Below are 19825 nucleotides of genomic sequence, written 5' to 3'. Positions count from 1 at the left end.
GTTCATCAGGGACCTGGCAGGTGGGGAAATTGCAGACAGAAGGTGGGCTCAGCCTCAGCAAGGCACTGTAGTCAGAAAGAACCTGACTGGTGTGGCCTGCAGTGAGGAGCTGATTGCTAAACCCTAGGGTGGGGTGGGGTTCTTGTTGGCCTGTCATAGAAGCTACTGGAGGAGCCCTGGACAGCAAGAGGAGGGCGTGGGGCAGGATAGCTTGTTTGACAGCCTGGAGCAGGCTCACTTTCCACCCTGACCTCCTCACTGCCTGGATGCTGGCTAGCTGGCTGGGTTTTATTTTCTCAAACCTCTTTTGATTGTTTATTGTGATTTTTCAACCTTTTTCATCTCATGACACACATAAACTAATTCTGAGATCTGATGGCTGTTGTGTTGGCTGTTGTCATTTTTTAAATTTATAATATAAGAGAAAAGGGTAAGTGCCCCTGACTAAATAGTCAGGTATTGTATGTTTTATTTTTTATTTTTATTTTAATTGTTGTTCAAATGCAGTTTTCTGTCTTTTACTCCCATCCCAGCCCACCCACTGAGCCCTCCCACCTCCCTCCCGTTTCCACCCCCCACCCCCACTTTCTTATTGTCCATGTGTCCTTTATACTAGTTCCTGTAAACCATTCCCCTTTCCCCCTGAAATTCCCTCCCCTCTCCTTTGCCCCTCTCCTTTCCCTTGCCCTAGGGGATATATCACCAAAAATATTACTACTTAGGCTATCTGAAATTTTACTGTCTATGTTTTCTTCTAGGACTTTTATGGTACTGTGACTTATATTAAGTCACAGTACCATAAAAGTCTTTTATCATCCATTTTGAGTTTGCTCTGGTGCACAGTGTGGTCTACTTTAATTTTTTTTGCATGTAGCAGTCCAGTTCTCCCAACACCATTTATTGAAGAGACTGCTTTTACTCCATTGTGTGCTTGTGCCCCCTTTGTCAAATACTAATTGGCCATAGAGACATGTCTATTTCTGGGTTCTCTGTTCTGTTCCGTGGGTCAATGTGTCTGTTCTTATGCTGGTACCAGGCTGTTTTGATTACAGTGGCCTTGTAGAACAGTTTGATATCAGGTATTATGATTCCTCCTACCTTATTCTTCTTTCTCAGCATTGTTGAGGGTATTCAGGGTCATTTTTGGTTCCATATAAGTTTTTGAAGTACTTGTTCTAGATCTGTGAAATATGCCATTGATATTTTAATAGGAATTTCATTGAATCTCTAGATTGCTTTGGGTAGTATGGACATTTTAATGATGTAAATTCTTCCAATCCATGAACACAGTATATGCTTCCATTTAATTGTATCTTCCTCAATTTCTTTCCTCAGTGTTCTGTAGTTTTTGAGTATAGGTCTTTTACATCCTTGGTTAAATTTATTCCTAGGTACTTTATTTTTCTTGTTGCTATAGTTAATGGTATTTTTCTTAGTTTCTCTTTCTGATAGTTCATTGTCGGTGTACAAAAATGCCATCAATTTCTGAATATTGACTTTGTATTCTGCTACTTTGCCAAATTTACTTACTAGGTTGAGTAATCTTTTGGTGGAGACTATAGGGTTGTCTATGTACACTGTCATGTCATCTCTGAATAATGAGTTTTACTTCTTCCTTTACAATTTGGATGCCTTTTGTTTCTTTTCGTTGTCTAATTGCTGTGGCTAGAATTTCTCGTAATATGCTGAATAAGAGTGGTGAAAGTAGACAGCCTTGTCTTGTTCCCGATCTTGAGAGAAATGCATTTAGTTTTTTTCCCTTTTGAGTATGATGTTGGTAGTAGTTTTTTGTCATATATAGCCTTTATTATGTTGAGTTGTACTCCCTCTATTCCCACTTTGCTAAGTGTTTTTATCATAAATGGGTGCTGTACCTTATCAAATGCTTTCTCCGCATCTGTTGATATCGGGTGCTTTTGTTCTTCATTTTGTTTATGTGATGTATTACATTTACTGATTTGTGATTATTGTATCATCCTTGCATCCCTGGGAAGAATTTCACTGGATTGTAGTATATGATGTTTTTAATGTATTGCTGGATCTGGATTGCCAATATTTATTTTGTTGAGGATTTTAGCATCTATGTTCATCAGAGATATTGCCCTGTAATTTTCTTTCTTTGTTGTCTTTACCAGGTTTTGGAATTAGGATGATGCTGGCCTTGTAAAAACAGTTTGGGAGTCTTTCCTCTTCTTGAATTTTTTGAAATAGTCTGAGAAGGATAGGGGTTAGTTCTTCTTTGAAAGTTTGATAAAATTCACCCATGAAGCCATTTGGTCCAGGGCCTTTGTGTGCTGGGAGTTTTTTTATTACTCCTTTAATTTTGGTAGTTGTTAACAGTCAGTTTAGGCTTTCTGCCTGTTCTTGGTTCAGTTTTGGGAAATTGTGTGTTTCTAGAAATTTACCCATTTCACCCAGGTTGTCTAATTTCCTGGCATATACTTGTTTATATAGTAATTTCTTATAATCCTTTGTACTTCTGTGTTATCAGTTGTTACTTCTCCTCTTTTGTTTCTGATTTTATTTATTTGGGTCCTTTTTTTTCTGGATGAGTCTGGTTAAAGGTTTGTCAATTTTGCTTGTGTTTTCAAAGAAGTAACTCCTTGATTCATTGATCCCTTGTGTTGTTTCCTTGGTCTCTATGTCAGTTAGTTCTGCTCTGATCCTATTTCCTTTCTTCTGCTTGCTGTGGTCTTTGTTGCTGTTCCTCTAGTTCTTTTAATTGTAAGGTTAGGTTGTTTATTTGAGAATTTAGTGTCTTCTTTAGGCAGGCCTGTATTGCTATGGACTTCCCTCTCAGGACTGCATTCGCTGTGTCCCATCAGTTTTGGGTGTTTGTGTGTTCATTTTCATTTGCTTCTAGATACTTTTTGATTTCTTCCTTGATCCTATTGTTAACCCATTCATTATTTAATAACATGTTATTCAGTCTTCATGTATTTGAATGTTTTTGAATTTTTCCCTTGAGGTTGGTTTCTAGTTTAAAACCATTGTGATCCAAGAAAATCCTTGGTATGATTTCCACTTTCCTGAATTTGTTCTGTAAATATTAAGTCCCTTTTACCTAGAGTGTCATTCAATACCTCAATATCTTTGGAAGAGCTATCACTTGTTGACAGGGAGTTGTTGAAACCACACTATGATGACTGTATTGTGATGGGTGTTTGTTGGTGGGGTCTCCCCTCTGGCTGGCTGACTGGGTCATAGCCCCCACCATGTCTTGTATGCTGTTGCACAGGTGGTGGCAGAACAAGAGAACACAACCTGGGAAGCAAAACCCCCACCAGCAAAAACTACCCCCAACCACAGCAGCAATATCAACAACAAATGAGCAACGATTAATAAAGATGGAAAGGGAATGAGAATATTATAAGAAAGAAAAAAGAATATGTAGTATCTACAGAAAAGAAAAATCATTTTGAGAGTACAGAGGGGGGAGAAATAATAAGAGTAAGGATTAGATCCCATACTAAGCAAGGGAAAAAATAAGATTTCAAATGAAAAGAAGAAAGGGCAGGAGGAAGGCAAAGTGGAGTAAGACAGAAGAGAGTAAATTATGAGATTTGAAAATAAGAAAATAGTGAACAAATAGGAATAAAATTGAAGAAAAACCAATAACAACCACAATATCAACAACAAATGAGGAAAGATTAATAAATGTGGAAAGAGAATGAGAATATTATAAGAAAGGGAAAAGGAATGTGAGATGACTAAAGAAAGAAAAATGACTGAGAGGACAGAGGGTGGAGGAATAGTAAGAGTAAGGAATAGAAACAAGGTGTAGAAGGGGAGAAAATAAAATTTGAAATAAGAATAAGAAAGGGAAGGAAGAAGGCAAAATGAAATAAGGCAAAGAAAGAGTAAAATATGAGATTTGAAATAGAAGTAAAATAATGGGAATAAAATTGAAGAAAAATGTTAAAAAACTATGTGAGAGAAAAAAGAATGCAAATACTGAAAGAGAACGAGGTAGAATTCAGTGTTTTCTGTTTGCCTGTTGTCTTCTCCTTCTGGGTCTGACTCTAGTAATGTCAGATGGTGTCCCCATCTAGCTCTAGGCCTGTTTGAGGGCACCAGTGGTCCACAGTTTGTGGCTGTCTCCTTCAGGCTTGGCTGCGTCTAGGCTGGTCCTTGCGACTCTGCCTTGTTGGCTATAAGGTCCAGGGTTGGGTCATCTAACATCCAACAACACTGCAGTTACCACCTCAACCTGCCTATAGGGGAGCCTTCTGGTACAACTGGGAGGGTGGGATCCCTGGATCTCCCCTGAGAGGTACTGCTCATTTTCAGGGTTGATTGTGGCAGTGTTCCCCTGCCCCTGCACCACATGTCTTGGTCTAATCAAGTGCAGTTTCTGATGAGTTAGCTGTCTGTTTCATGTGAGGGGCCAACTTGTATAAGAGGGTCAGCTCTTTCTTGCCTGGCACTGATGGCAGGTCTGTGTGAGAGCCAAGGCTGCGTGGGGCCCTGGATTCCCCTTGCTGTGCCAGTTTCTGTGCTTTCAGCCCAGCTGGTTTCAGTGAAGTAGGGGTCTGAGGAACCAGCATGTCTTTTCATGGCTGAGAAAAGTGCAGGAAGGCCGTCCCCCACCCCACCTTGGTGTTTCCTTCTCTTTCCCCTGTGGCTGTGCGCCCAGCAGGGGGTTCTTGAGCCTGGCCAGACTGTTCTGCAGAGCTTTGCCATTGGATGTGGTGCTTGCATTCCTGCAGGAGGGGCTGCCGGGCACTCGCTTCCCTTTCCAGAGGCTTCTACTCTGCAGGAGGAAGGGAGTTGCCTGGCTGTAAAGGATCTCAGGTGCTCAACTCTTGCCCTTCTAACTACCAGCCTGAACACTCTGTTTTTTGTGGCCCCCAGCTTGCTGGCCACACTGGGTAGGGGCCCAGCATTCCCTTCATTGTGCCACTTTCTGAACTCCCTGCCCAGCTGGATTCAGTGGGAATGAACTGAACTTTTAGTCTGGTCTCTTTGCTGGCAGAACAGCTGTGTATGGGGTCCCTGCCCTGCCACTCTTCAGCTCTCCTTTTAAAACATCACTCTGTGGTACCCGTACTGCAGTACCGAGTCACTGTCCACTTCTCTGTGCACACCACCTCCCCCCAAAGCAAAGAGTCTCTCGGTCATGGCTGCTTGCAGCCTGCTTATGCCACCCTCCCAGTTGTACCAGAAGGCTCCCCTATAGGCAGGTTGAGGTGGTAACTGCAGTGTTGTTGGATGTTAGATGACCCAACCCTGGACCTTATACTGACAAAAAGCCAACAAGGCAGAGTCGCAAGGACCAGCCTAGATGCAGCCGAGCCTGAAGGAGACAGCCACAAACTGTGGACCACTGGTGCCCTGACTGATCCAGGTGCAGTCCCTGGTCATTTTAAGTGATAGAATCCCTCTCTGACACTCTCCCGGTTCGTGCTGCTGCTATGGACATGCTACTTGCTGTGCGTGTATAGCCTGGATCTCCCAGATTCCATATATCCTCCCAAGTTACTCCTGATTAATGTTGGGGGTCCCTATGTGGAACCAGGCAGCCCATCGCCCCAGTAGGGGAGGGAGCTACTAACACTGCTATTTCTCCCTGGTCTCTCTGTTATGGCTGCAGGTGCCCCTCAGGGTATTTTTCCTTCAACTTATAGAATTTCCTTACTGGACAGTGTGAAGCTATTTCTGTGGGGGCAGAGACCTAGTCTTTTTTGTTACCCCCTCCATTTCTGTTGCCTACACAATACCTGGTACACAGTAGGTCTCAGGAAATATTTGTTGAATAAATTTTGTACTTTCTGCAACAGTCTGATGGGATCCTCAGTACTCCCATTGTTTAGGTGAGTAACCTGAGGTGTAGAGACAGACGTCCACCTTGCACACATTTGGCTAGGTTGATATTACTCAGATTGTTGGACTTTTCCTTTGGCAGATGAGGGAATTGAGGGTCAGAGAAACTAGTTGACCTGGGCACTTTATTTGTCCTCTGTTGTTCTTAGCTCTCTGTTCCTATACCCAACACTGAGGTAAAAGTACCTCATAGAAATGTTGTGAGGATTAAATGAAATATATGTAAAGCTGTATTAGTTATCAGGTATGTAACAAATTAGCCCCCAGATTTAGTAGATTAAAACAACACATTTATTATCTCATAGTTTCTGTGGGTCAAGAATCCAGACATGGGCACTTCCGCCAAGATGGAGGCATAGGTGGAAACACTGTGCCTTCTCCCACAACCAAGTCTGAATACAACAAAGGTTTGGAGAAACAAAGACACAACCAAAGGACAGAAAATTGAATTATACGGAAGTCTGACTCCATCTAACCGTTCAACGGGGACGGTAAGAGGGGCAGAGCCAGCAGCGAGCAGGGTCGGGCAGGACAGGTCCCCCGACCCAGGCGCGCAGGCAGCCTGGAACCATTTGGGGTGCAGGGCAGACTGACCGCGGTTGCACATTCGAGCACAGTGAGACAGACCATGCAGGCCCCAGGGGGCGAGGGCTGACGGCGGTGGCACACTCGTGTGCAGTGGGATGAAACGTGTGGGCCCAGTGACGGCAGCAACTGCGGCACCGGTGAGGGCTGTGGCAGCAGGCGGCAGAGAGGACGCCATAGTCCCTCTTTGACCCCGCCCCCACATACAGCGTCACAACCCAACGACTTAGTAGCCCTGCGATACCGGTGAGAGCCATTGTCCCTCTTTGACCTCGCCCCCACATACAACGTCACAACCCAGCGACTGAGTTGCCCTGTTCTAGTGAACACTTTAGGGCTCTGATCCTGCTATGGAACAGGCACGAACAGCCCAAAAGATGGTGCAAGAAGAACTCAAAGTCCCAGAGCCAATAACTCTAAGCGACCAAGAAATTGCCAGCCTCTCAGAAGCACAATTCAAGACACTATTTATCAGGATGCTCACAGAACTGGTAGATTATAGTGACAAATTAGAGGAACATATGAAGGCTAAACTAATTGAAATGAAGGGAGATGCACAGGAAACCAATAGTGATGGAAAGGAAACTGGGACTCAAATCAATGGAATGGACCAGAAGGAAGAACAAAACATCCCACCAGAAAGGAATGAAGAAATGAGAATTCAAAAAAATGAGGAGAGGCTTAGGAACCTCCAGGACATCTTTAAACGTTCCAACATCCGGATTATAGGGGTACCAGAAGGGGGAAAGAAACAGCCACGAGTGGAAAACTTATTTGAACAAATAATAAAGGAGAACTTCCCCAGTCTGGCAAAGGAAATAGACTTCCAGGAAATCCAGGAAGCTCAGAGAGTGCCAAAGAAGTTGGACCCAAGAAGGAACACACCAAGGCACATCATAATTACATTAGCCAAGACTAAAATGAAGGAGAGAATCCTAGAAGCAGCAAGGGATAAGGGGACAGTCACCTACAAAGGAGTACCCATCAGACTGTCAGCGGATTTCTCAAAAGAGACCTTACAGGCAAGAAGGGGCTGGAAAGAAGTATTCCAAGTCATGAAATCCAAAGACCTACAGCCAAGATTGCTTTATCCAGCAAAACTTTCATTTAGAATGGAAGGGCAGATAAAGTGCTTCTCAGATAAGGTCAAATTCAAGGAGTTCATCATCACCAAGCCCTTATTATATGAAATGCTAAAGGGACTTATATAAGAAAAAGAAGATGAAAGATATTAACAGTGAAAGGACAGTAAACACACAGTTATTAACAACCACACCTAAAACAAAAGCAAACCAAGAGGACAGCTAGATCAGGAGCAGAACCATAGAAATGAAGAACACATGGAGGGTTAGAAATAGGGGGGTGGGAGGGGGAGAAGGGGAGAGAAGGCACAGAAAATAGCATAGATGGTAGGTAGAAAATAGATAGGGGGGAGGGTGAGAATAGTGGGGGAAATATAGAATCCAAAGAACTTGAGACACGTGGTTATAAACTAAGGGGGGGGGGAGAATGGTGGGGGAGGGAGTGTGCGGGTGGAGGGGAATGAAGGGGGGGAATAGAACAACTGTAATGGTATAATCAATAAAATATATTAAAAAAAAAGAATCCAGACATGGTTTAGCTGGATGCCTCTGGCTCATGGTCTCTCATGAGATTGTGGTCCGAGAGAAACATGGATTTGTTGTTCAACCCACTCATGCACTCTGTGTGTACTCTGACCGGGGACTGAAACCACAACCTTGGCTTATCAGTACCAGGCTCTCACCAACTGAGCTACCCGGACAGGGCCGAAATACAATGAGTTTTTGTATTTGACCTGGAAAACTCAATTATGAATTCTTGGAGCTTTTTGTAGAATCTTGGAATTTGTTTATGTTGACCATCATATCACTTGCCAATAGGGACAGTTTTAGTTTTTCTCTGTATTCACCTTTTTGGGGGCCTTATTTCACTGGTTGAAGCCTCTGGTACTCTGTTCTGAAAAGAAGTGAAGAAAAGGCTTTCTTGACTTTTTCTTCAATCTTATGGGGAACCCTTAAGTCTCTCACCCCTAACAATGGTACTTGATGTAGGGGTTTTTTTTTGTAGCTCTAACCTGCTCTAAATATTTTTTTTGTACACTAGTAAAGTGTGTTGATTGAAAATTTAAATAATTTTTCTCCTAATTTTATCATCAGAAATGCATACTGTTAACACTGTGGTATATATAATTCCAATGTAAATATATACCAATTAATATATGTAAGGAGTTATGCTAAATATACTTTGTTCTGCGCTGCAATCACAGAATGCTATATTATAATGGCACAATGCTAATAAACATACATAGTCATCATAATTTGACAGCTGTGTAGTATTCTTTCATAGTTGAATACACCATAATTTGTCTATCCACTCCTCCCTATATTTATTTTATAACCAGCTTCTTTCTGATATATTATTCATAACATCCTTACATATATGTTTGAGACTTCTGCTCCTTATTTCCTGAGCATAATTTCCTAGAGGTGAAATCATTTAGTCAAAAGGTGTATAGTTCTTGAGACTGCTGATTCATATTTCCCAAAGCTCACTTGTGACCAACCACTTATGTTTATGAGATGTCTGATGATTGATAGCAAAGGCTTGAGGGTAACCCTAGGCAAACTCCTAACCTCTGAAGAAAGCTCGCCAGTCAGAAGAAGTTTGTTCACATTCATAGAAGAGTCGAACCAACCACGAGATTCAGCAGAGCTATGCTTATCAGCCCTTGTTTTTCTACTGGAACCTTTCAAGCCTTTACATTTTCTGTTTCATCCATTTCACTTAATTCCCTAAAGTTATATGAAGCAATGTGGATACACTCAAATACCAGGTTTGAGTGTATGTGTCACTTGACTTTCTGGGCCTCAGCTTTCCCATCTGCACAGTGGGCACAGTAAAACCAACTGTATGAGGTATGGATTTAATGAGACCAAGTGTGTGACAGAGAGGAAGACATGGACTTGGAGGTGCTTAAGTGTGAATTGTGGCCCTGCCTTATACTAGTGATGTAAATTTTTTGATAGGCCACTAACCTCTCTGAGCCTCAGTTTCTTCATCTGCAAAATGAGTGTAATAAAAAATGAGGATAATCACTTTTCCTAGAGTTGCTGTGCAGATTAAACAAGCGCATCTCTGCGGCACTTTGAAGATCAAGTGCTTCACTCTGAGGCAAATACTCACGTGATATGGGTATTTGTTCCCTACTAACTGTGGGGATCTTCTGAATGAGGTAGAGTATTTACCTGTAGGAGGCCTGGGCACTGAGCAGTTTCTCAGTTCTTAGCGTGGAAGATGGAAGGCGGAAACATCTGAAATGTCCACCTCTGCCACAGTCCATGAGGGTAGTACTTTTCTAACAGAGACTTGTTTCTATTTCACTAATTTTTTTCTATGTGCCCCATCTGAAAAAGTGGCCTTTCCCGAGTTGTGGGGGTTGTGGGGTTAATAGGTGGTCAATGTGCATAAATATTTTGAAGGCACCAAGAAGCCCCTGGGGAGGCATTGGGAGGGGAGAGAATGTTGCTAATGTTTAGTGCATCGTTTGCTAACTGTATTTAACTCTAACTCTCTCAAGCTCTTTGTCATTTCCTGGAGTACAGTTTGGGAAGTTGCTTCAAAAATATCTCCTCCTTCTTCCCTTATTTGATCTAAAGCAAAGATTCTCTTTCTCAAATTTCAGTCACTTCACTCCGCCGTCATGGTTTTTGCCATGCTGTGTATCACCCACATTATTCTTCCCTTAACATTTTCCTTTCAAGCCGTTCACTTTGGAAAACATTAAAATTTCTTTCCAAAGGATTCTTTATATCACTGCAGTAAGTGGAAAAATCAGTTTTTAAAAAACATACTAGAAGAAATACTAACATAAAAATGTTTGATGACCTCCCTCCAGTGAATTTGGGAATGTATCACATGTGGGGGATTGTGTTTCAGGTCATTCCCTGTGGTCTCCCCACCCCCTGTTCATTGAACTTGGGGAAGTTGGACCCTACCAGTCTTCACAGTGGAAAGAATTGGACAAATAGAGAGGCAGCAGGGAGCGGGTTTCTGCAAGTCTATCTTTGTGAAGTCAGACTTCCACTGAAGTTGCTTGTGTTACAGAAGACAGGGTCCACCTGAGCGAACCCCTGCTCCTGCTCCTTCTTGAACTATGCACTCACATTGTCACCATTGTCACCATTATCGAGGAACTGCTGAGGGGGCCCCGACTCTGTCTTCCTCCTCGTTTGAGGCAGATGTATGAGTTGCAGCTGAAAGACTGAATCCCTGGGGATAGCCCAGCCATTTCAGACAGGTCACCGACGGGCTGTGCAGGGGGTGAAGTTTGCTGGCTGTTCCTGGAGCTCCAGCAACTACACTGGGGATGGAGGTGGAGGAACTGGTTGAGCCCTAAGATTCCCAAGCTGCCCATTTCATGGAAAGTCTGAGCACCGGCGGCTGCTTTACCTTAACAGCACCCCCAACTTTTATGGACGGTTTTTCAGATAGAGACTTAATGAAATCACTTCTTTGTTGCAAAAAGCCAGGTGGTGTAGGGTAATCTTCAGCTGAGCCAGGTTCAACCTAGAGCCAGAGAGTAGTAAAATCCTATCAGAAGGAAATCCTATCAGAATCCTATGGAGAAGGAAAGTTGCTCTAGGATGGTGCCAGCCATCTGTGCCTCTGTTTGGAGGTCCCATCCCCAGAGGCTCACTCAGGCACATGCCTCCAGTGTAGAGGGGGTGGAGGAGGGAAAGACAAAGGGACAGCCTGCCTCGAAGCAGCTTCATCATCCATTGACAGAGTTAAAAGTGAAAGCCCTGTGTATGTAGCCTTCTGGGCTCTGTCACTCTCACTGTCCCATACATGTGCACGTGCATGTAATCACACACAAGCGTGTAGGGGGCTTATAGAGTGAAGAGGATAGGTGCCCAAGCTCTGAAGACAGACTGCCTGGGACGGAGGTGGGTGCTGATGCACCAGAGTCCTGGTCAGGTTTGGTCTTTGGTGCTCATCTTGCCTCTCACTTGTTTATTAGACTGACAGGCTCCTGGCGCGTGACTCGTCCTGGGTTGAAGGGCCGTGCTGGGGTGGGCCTCAGCCATTATTGCAATTCTGAGGCCTTTCCCACTTAGGATGTGCTTAATTAATTGATCCATCCTATTGTCTCACGAAGTGTCAAGTAAAAAGGCATTTTTATTTGATGATCGTAACAGAGACTTGTGTAATAAGAATAGTGAATTCTATACAGTTCTGTTTATAAATGAAAGTCCTATAAGCTGTTTGCAGATTAGTTGTCTAGGGCCTAAGGATTATTTTTGGGGGGGTCACTAACATGTTAAGTTTTTAAAAATACTTTTTGATGAGAAAAAAATCTGTAATTTGCCAAAGCCCCCCACCCCCATTCCCTTTTGTACTTGTTGTATTCTTTGGCCTGGCTTGTTGTGGTCATTTAAGTCTGTGTTCTATCTTAAGAGACACGCTGTGGCAGAGGACTGTTGTGAAGCAAAGCTAAAATAATGGGCTTGATGGAACCACCCACACACGCTGTGAACCTGTCAGAGTCCTGGTTTTGCTCTTGCGCAATGGTTACGTAAGATGCAATCACTGGAGAGTCTGGGCGGATGGTAGATGTAACCAACCTCATCGTATTATCTTTGCAACTTCATGTGAATCTATAGTTACTTCAACTGAAAAAAACGGGCTTCATTCTGTCAGGAATGGGGGTGGGCAGGAGCTAGTTGCCTCTTTGGAGTGGCCAGGTGTTTGAATTTTATTCAGTAGTTCCAGTGATCTGAGTATGTTCATTACCCAGAAAATGCAAACAATTTCACTGATACAAAGTTGGCTGGAATGAATTTATCACTCCCAAAGGTGTTCAACCCAGTGGTTTGATATATTCTTCTTCTTATTATTAAATAAACTTTCTTAAAAAAAGATTTTATTTATTTATTTTCAGAGAGAGGGGAAGGGAAGAAGGAAAAAAGGGACCGAAACATCAATGTGTGGTTGCCTCTCATGTGCCCCCCAACTGGGGACCTGGCCCGCAACCCAGGCCTGTGCCCTGACTGGGAGTTGATCCAGCGACCCTTTGCTTTGCAGGCCAGTACTCAAGTCACTGAGCTTACACCAGCCAGAACAATGGTTTGATATATTCTTCGTGGCTTCTTATTTTGAGAAGCCTTTATATAAAAAATCTTGGTTTTCCTATGTTAGGTCTGATATTTGGATAGAGTCTTAAGACACTATTCAAAGACTGATCCAAACCAGGAGAAAAGCAACCACTTGAAACATTTCACTGCTGGCTGTAGAGTGGAAGATAAATCAGGAAGCTGAGGGTCGGCGTGTGTGGTGTGAGCGAATGAGACAGAGCAGCCAAATGTTGACGTGATTCACCTGTCAGCTGGCCAGAATGAACTTGCCTAGTCTGCCTCTCGGGGATGTTCTGCCATAAACCGTTGTTAAAATTATGGCATGTAGAAGTGCACATAAATTTCCTTTTTTCCCTAGTTTTCACATCCTATGTGACTTGAATTCACATGTGGAGATTAGACTAGGATGGGATGAGTGAACAGACTCTGGCTAAGGGGACCCAGGAAAACAAGCCGTATATCCCTGCATGTTGTGGAATGTTTTTTCTCCTACAAACCTTTCCAGGGCTTGTTAGTTGTTTAACTTCAGATGTTTGCTATTCATATCACAGACGAAATGTGGATACTTATAGAAATATCCATGACAGACTGTCTAGTAGGAGGGAGATAATTAAGGGACTCCTCTGTGCTTTACTCTCTCTAAAGTTTTTGAGATGAATGTAGAGTTCTCAGGCGACGCCTAAGTGTTTGGTAGTGTCTGCAGTTGATGAAGATGGTTTTTCTGCTAAAACATAGTTCAGAAAAGCAAAATACAAGCAAAGGGTTATCGTTGCGGGCTGAGATGTAGTGCAATGCATTGAAAACAGAGCCAGTGATGGGCAATCTCAGGCTTTTCCACTGAGGAAATTGTAGCATATCCATACCAAGGAATGGCGTTTCATCCATAAATAGACCGAGTTAGGAGCTGCTCGTGGTGAGTTATTAAATGAGACAAACCCAGTTGCAGAAAAATTGATAATATGACTGGTTTTATTAAGTAAGTCTGTTTGAGCATATCGGTTCATATATGGCTCCACCGTATATGAACATGGTGGAAGGCATAACATGAGTAGACCAGGTTTTTAGCACTGAGTACCGGGGGGAGGGGCAAGTAGACAGTAAACAAAGGAAAAAACACTTCAAACAAAAAAATTAAAGGAGTGTGAAAGATGTATTACCCATAAAAAATTACATTTAGGAATGTGTGTGTGTTTGTGTGTGTGCCCAGTGAGGGGTATGATAGAATATAACATATAAAAATGTTGGGGTTCATTGCAAGGTGCTGGGTTTTCAATAGATTTTTACATTCCTTCTTAAATGTGTTCTAATTGAGTATTTTGCAGTGAGCATTTTTACTTTTAAATTTATTTTTATAAAAGTAAAATATACCCAATCTTAAAGCTCTTTTCATTGTGCGTAAATATTCTAGCAGGTTCAAAGGCACTCAGGCCTAAGAATGTTGAGGGGAGGAGCAGAAGCAGTAATGTGGAAGAGACACTTTTCTCTGGGGTAGCTGGTGACAAATCCAGTCCAAATCCTAAAGGAGACAGAGAAAAGCTCTTCTGAGCCTTGGAGGCCAAGAGACCTGTGTTTGGGTCTTGGCAGCATGTCTCACTTGTACTGCGGTTGGAGACCTAACCCATGCCCCATTCCTCTCCTACACAGCAGGGAGATTGCTATAGTGTCATTGGGCCTGGTGCATCAGAGGCACTCAGTAAACGCTTTTCTACTGAATGAAGAATGAATAAATGAGTGAATGCATGCTTGATTCATTGAGGTCACATATGTAAAGTCTGAGCTATGTTGTAGTTCTCAACAAATGGTAGCTCTCTTCCCCTGCTCCTCATGTTCTTTTCCATTGTCAGTGCACCTGGGGAGTGAATTCAGTGGCATGGGGTCTTGTTGCAGCCCGAGTGCCACGTTTCACAGTTCAGTCCTACATGGGGGTGGGGGTAGACTTGGTGAGTTGCTTCTCCTCTTTGTGCCTCACCTTTGTAATGGAGGTTGCAATAATGCCTTGGAAGGATTAAATGAGAAAACCAAAGACTTTACATGATTCCTGGCAAAAAGTGAATGTTCACTACATTTGGTGGCTAATAAACATGTTAAGAGTATTCCCCAGGTTGAATACACAGTACTTGGTATGTGCTTCTGTAAATGGAGAGTATATTACAGAGTGCCTGGACACAGAATAGGTACCTAAAAGATTGATAGATTTAGATAACCTGAGCACACCATGTGTCAGCATCCTGATTTCATTGGCACTGGAACCAGTTAGATTATTTCCATCATGAAAGAACAGTTCTTGAAGGCATTCTGCAAACGTGCCTTTGCTAATGTTGTCTTTTCCATTGATGATCTTGAAAACAGATAATGTATTATTTTATTTTTTGTGTTTTTTATTGATTTTGCTATTACAATTTTCCCAATTTTTCCCCTTTTATCCCCCTCCACCCTGTCCCCCCAACCCTCCAGCATTCCCCTTCCTTAGTTCATGTCCATGGGTTGTACATATAAGTTGTTTGGGTCGTTTGTTTCCTATACCATTTTTTATTTCTCTCCATATATTTTATGCCTACCAGTTATGCTTCTTCTTTCCTGACCTTTTCTCCCCTATTCCTCTCTTCCTACTCCCCACTGAACTCCCTCTGTGTGCTGTCCATTTCTCTGATTCTGTTCCTGTTCTGACTGTTTGCTTAGTTTTTGTTTTTCTTTTGTTTTAGGTTCATTTGTTGATAGTTATGAGTTTGTTGTCGTTTTACTGTTCATATTTTTTATCTTCTTTTTTCTTAGATAAGTCCCTTTAACATTTCATAGGATAAGGGCTTGGTGGTAATGAACTCCTTTAACTTGACCTTATCTGGGAAGCACTTTATCTGCCTTTCCATTCTAAATGAAAGCTTTGCTGGATAGAGCAATCATGGATGTAGGTCCTTGCCTTTCATGACTTCAAATACTTCTTTCCAGCCCCTTCTTGCCTGTAAGGTTTTTTTTTTAGAAATTAGCTGATAGCTTTATGGCAACTCCTTTGTAGGTAAGTGTCTCCTTTTTTCATGCTGCTCTTAGGATTTTCTCTTTGTCTTTAATGTTGGGTAACTTGATGATGTGCCTTGGGGTGTGTGCTTCTTTGGGTCCAACTTCTTTGGGACTCTCTGGGCTTCCTGGACTTCCTGGAAGTCTATTTCCTTCACCAGATTGGGGAAGTTTTTCTTCATTATTTGTTCAAATAAGTTTTCAATGTCTTGTTGCTGCTCTTCTCCTTCTGGCACCCCTATAATTCAGATATTGGAACGTTTCATGTTGTCCCAGAGAGTCCTCAGCCTCTCTTCATTTTTTTGGATTCTTGTTTCTTTGTTCTGATCCAGTTGGATGTTTATTTCTTCCTTTTGTTCCAAATTGTTGCTTTGAATCCTGGCTTTTTTCTTGTCACTGTTGGTTCTCTGAATATTTTGCTTTATTTCATTTTGGGCATCTTTCACTTTTTCAACCTAGCTTAATCAGTTCTGTGAGCATTTTGATTACCAGGGCTTTAAATTCTCCATCAGTTAGGTTGGCAATGTCCTCATCACTTAGTTCTGAGGTTTTGCTGTGTTCTTTCATGAGGACCATATTTCTTTGTCTTGGCGCACCAGTCTGGTTGTTCTGGTTGACTTTTTCTTTAATTCCTTGGTTGTCGGGGTCCTATGCAGTTTGATTTTTGGTGCTTCTGGTTGTTTATTGAGTTTAGATTGGTTGTTATCCTCCTTTTAGTTGTGAGAGGAGGTGAAGGATTTCTACCTACACCTCCATCTTGGCCGGAACTCTCCCAGAGAATGTATTATTACTTCTAAGATGAACATTGTGTGTTTTTCTTTGCACAGACCCCCTCTTCCCACCTTTGGTTTAAATTGCCAATTAAAAAAATAATCTTTTAATGTTCTTGTACCTGCAGGGAAAATGAGGTGCTCAAAGTCCAGCTGAAGAAATATGTAGGAGCTGTCCAGATGCTGAAAAGAGAAGGTCAAACAGCTGAAGGTAAGGGGGAGACAAACCTGGGCTGGGAGGGGGCCAAGCCTTTGCATCTTTATCACCCCTGTGCCTGGCACATAGTAGACACTCAACATGGGACAGCTGCATATGCAGATGAATTAGAAAAGCAGGATTCTGGGGAATTCATTAGATGGAAAATCTTGCTGTGTATTCTAGCTAAACTAATATTGTAAAGCTTACTTGCTAGATTAGTAGCAACAGTCATATCAGTTTGTATACTTAAGGGATTTAATGTCTAGAGTGTTGAGACACCTTGCAGCATGAGTAAGTCACATTAGGCCAGGGGTGAAAGCATCAGAATGCAGAAGTGGTGGAGAATCCAAGCTCTGGACTTAGGATGAACAGGTTCCAGCCCCAGCTCTGGTGAAGTGTCTTTGTCTCTCTGTACCTCAGTTTCTCATCTATAAAACAGGGTTTGTCGACAGGGTTTGTTGACAAGGCCTACCTCATAAGGCAATCCATGTAGACAGTGTAATGCCAGCCACAGAGTAAGTACTGAGTAAATTCTAGCTGTTACTAATAGTATTAATCAGAAATAGAAGTAGGTAGAAAAATGATCACTTGACAAGATCTCACAAAATGAGATGGTGGTGATCTGTGCTTCCTCTCTTGGCAGTCTGGCTACAGTTTGACTGTCACGAGTCTATTGAAATGTTTCCCGGATCAGCCTGAAGAAAGCATATTTAACCTTGGCCGAAGTATCTTGTGGCCTTTTTGCCAACTGACCATTGTAAGATTTTCTTAAACAGAAATGAACTCCTGGAGTTGTGAACATTTTAACAAAGGGGTGGGTGGTCTGTGCTCACAGGCCTTGGGAGTCAGCCACACCCAGATTTGAATTTAGGCTTGCCCACTATAACTTGACCTCTTGGAGTTATTTTGTCATCTGTGAGCAAAGACATCAATCACATCAATGTCATGAGGTCATTGTGGGGATTTACCCAAAACAATGCAACGCTTCCAATATGGCATCTGACATATTCTAGGTGCTCAGTACATGCTAGTTATTTTTCTTGTGATAGAGGGTGCAGGATTGGAATCTGGGCATGTCTCACATAGTACTACCATGAAGACTTGATTTTCTTTGATGCTTTTATATTTCTTATTGTCTTTTGTATTTCTTATTGTCTCAGTTTGATCAGATTCAACATATTGATGATTTTTACAAAGTAATGTGTCTCACTTCATTCATGATTGGTCTAAATCTCTTACCAGTCTGGGGGCTATAGTTGCAGAATTAAGGATTAATAATGGTTTCCTCTATGGGATTATCACCCTTTTCATACATATACTGCAATTATGGCCCCAAATTCATTTCATTATGTGGAGTTATGTATATGGTGGTCTTCCAACTTTTCCCTCTTCATCTTTGTTTCCCTAGCACCTGGCTTTTCTAATCATTCATTTTATTACTTACATGTTTCAAATGGATGGTATTTGTCTAGCTCCTTACCAATTTAAGTTTAAGTCTATTCTCATTTGACTCAGTAACTCTGTGATGAGTATGTCCTTTTCCTCCATTTAAAAAAAGCTTGCTGTTGGAGGCTCAGGAGAGCTTATGGGGCTTGTACATGTATCTGGAGAGGAAATGAACTTGGTTATTTTCTCTAAATCTCTGGTTATTTGCTTATATAGTTCTTTTTTTATTCTATTTTATTTTTTAAAAGATTTTATTTATTTATCTTTAGAGGGGAAGGGAGGGAGAGAAGGAGAGAAACATCAATGTATGGTTGCCTCTTGTGTGTCCCCTGCTGGGAACTGGCCTGCAACCCAGGCATGTGCCCTGACTGGGAATCTAACCGAGATTGTGTGGTTCACAGGCCCGCACTCAATCCACTGAGCTACACCAGCCAGGGCTATATAGTTCTTTTTTAAAAAATTTTTTTCTTTATTTTTTAGAGTGGGGAAGGGAAGGAGAGAGGGAAACATCAGTGTGTGGTTGCCTCTTGTGTACCCCCCATCAGGGACCCAGCCCACAACCCAGGCATGTGCCGCAACTTGGAATTGAACCAGCAACTCCTTGGTTTGCAGGCCAGCACCCCATCCACTGGGCCATACCAGCCAGGGCACTTATATAGTTCTTAAAGTTTAGTGTGCAGAGGGATTGCCTGGGGAGCATATTAAATATACCTTTTCTCAAAGGAGAAGACAATTCCTATTCTTAGGGCTTCCTTCAGTGGATCTAGGATAGGGCTCTAGACATGCGCATGTAGCTATATGACCCTAATGCACGTGACCTGTGGACCACACCACCACCTTTTGAGAAATCTGTGTTTTGCCTGTATAGAACTTTGATTTGGTACAGTAAGAAAATAAAGCCTAGGGAAAAGAGAAGCACTACCAGACTTGCTTTTGCTTTAAAAACCTCAACTCTATAAAATACATTTCTTTCTTTTTGTTTTTTAAGTTTTTTATTTATTTATCATTAGAGGGGAAGGGAAGGAGAGAAACATCAATGTATGGTTGCCTCTCGTGAGTCCCCCGCTGGGAACTGGCCTGCAACCCAGGCATGTGCCCTGACTGGGAATCGAACCCCGATCGTGTGGTTCGCAGGCCCACGCTCAATCCACTGAGCTATGCCAGCCAGGGCTATAAAATACATTTCTGAGTAGCAGTATTTTTGGAGTGACTCCCTCTGAATGGGTATATGGAACCTACAGTGTGCCCAGTGGTTTCTCATGGCAGCCTAGTTCCCTTTCCTAAGACTCAGACTGAATGCTCTGCAGCAAAGCTAGAAAGGAGCCTTTTCAGGACAGAGTTTAGATGGTGCTTAAATGGATTGGAGCAGAGGTAATTAAGCTACCTTGTATAGCAGCCATGCCTGGCTAGTCTGTTTCTTACCATGTAATTTAAGACTGGCTGCCTTATCTGTGAGTCATCCTTCAGTGGAGGGTTTGGCACGGATGCCCTGCTGTTGCCTGTTGAAGTCCTGCACTTCACTTCTCCCGCTCCATGAATGTTAGTGAGCACCAGCTCTGTCCTGGCTACCATGAAGCAGCCTCATTAAAAGGCACTCTTTCAAAAATGACACTCGTGCCTTTTAAGAGCTTTTACCTATTTTCAAGTGATGTCATATATTACTCAAAGAAATTGAGGTTTTGCTCCTCAACTACACTGACTCAGTTTGTTAAAAACCATTGAGCAGTGCTTTGGCATGTCCTGGCCAGGCTGTGGTAGTTTCCTTAGCTTCTGATGTCAAAGGGGTGGACATAGAGATGGGTACTGGCTTCCAGAATTCCAGATGGGAATTCAAA

General features: G+C 42.4%; 1 protein-coding gene across 2 annotated transcripts in view; it reads left to right on the top strand.

Moving 5' to 3' along the window:
- Positions 1 to 19825, top strand: part of SNX29 (sorting nexin 29) — a 560470-nt gene that overhangs the window by 211484 nt on the left and 329161 nt on the right. For both annotated transcript variants that reach the window (XM_037068993.1, XM_037068994.1), the window contains one exon: positions 16474 to 16556. In XM_037068993.1, the coding sequence (XP_036924888.1) occupies positions 16474 to 16556 (83 nt within the window). The remainder of the gene's footprint in view (positions 1 to 16473; positions 16557 to 19825) is intronic.

The sequence above is a fragment of the Sturnira hondurensis genome, unplaced genomic scaffold (assembly GCF_014824575.4).
Source record: "Sturnira hondurensis isolate 20B ecotype Veracruz unplaced genomic scaffold, ASM1482457v3 Scaffold0018337, whole genome shotgun sequence".
In the NCBI taxonomy this organism is placed as follows: Eukaryota; Metazoa; Chordata; class Mammalia; order Chiroptera; family Phyllostomidae; genus Sturnira; species Sturnira hondurensis.
This window is presented reverse-complemented; position numbering and strand designations above follow the sequence as displayed.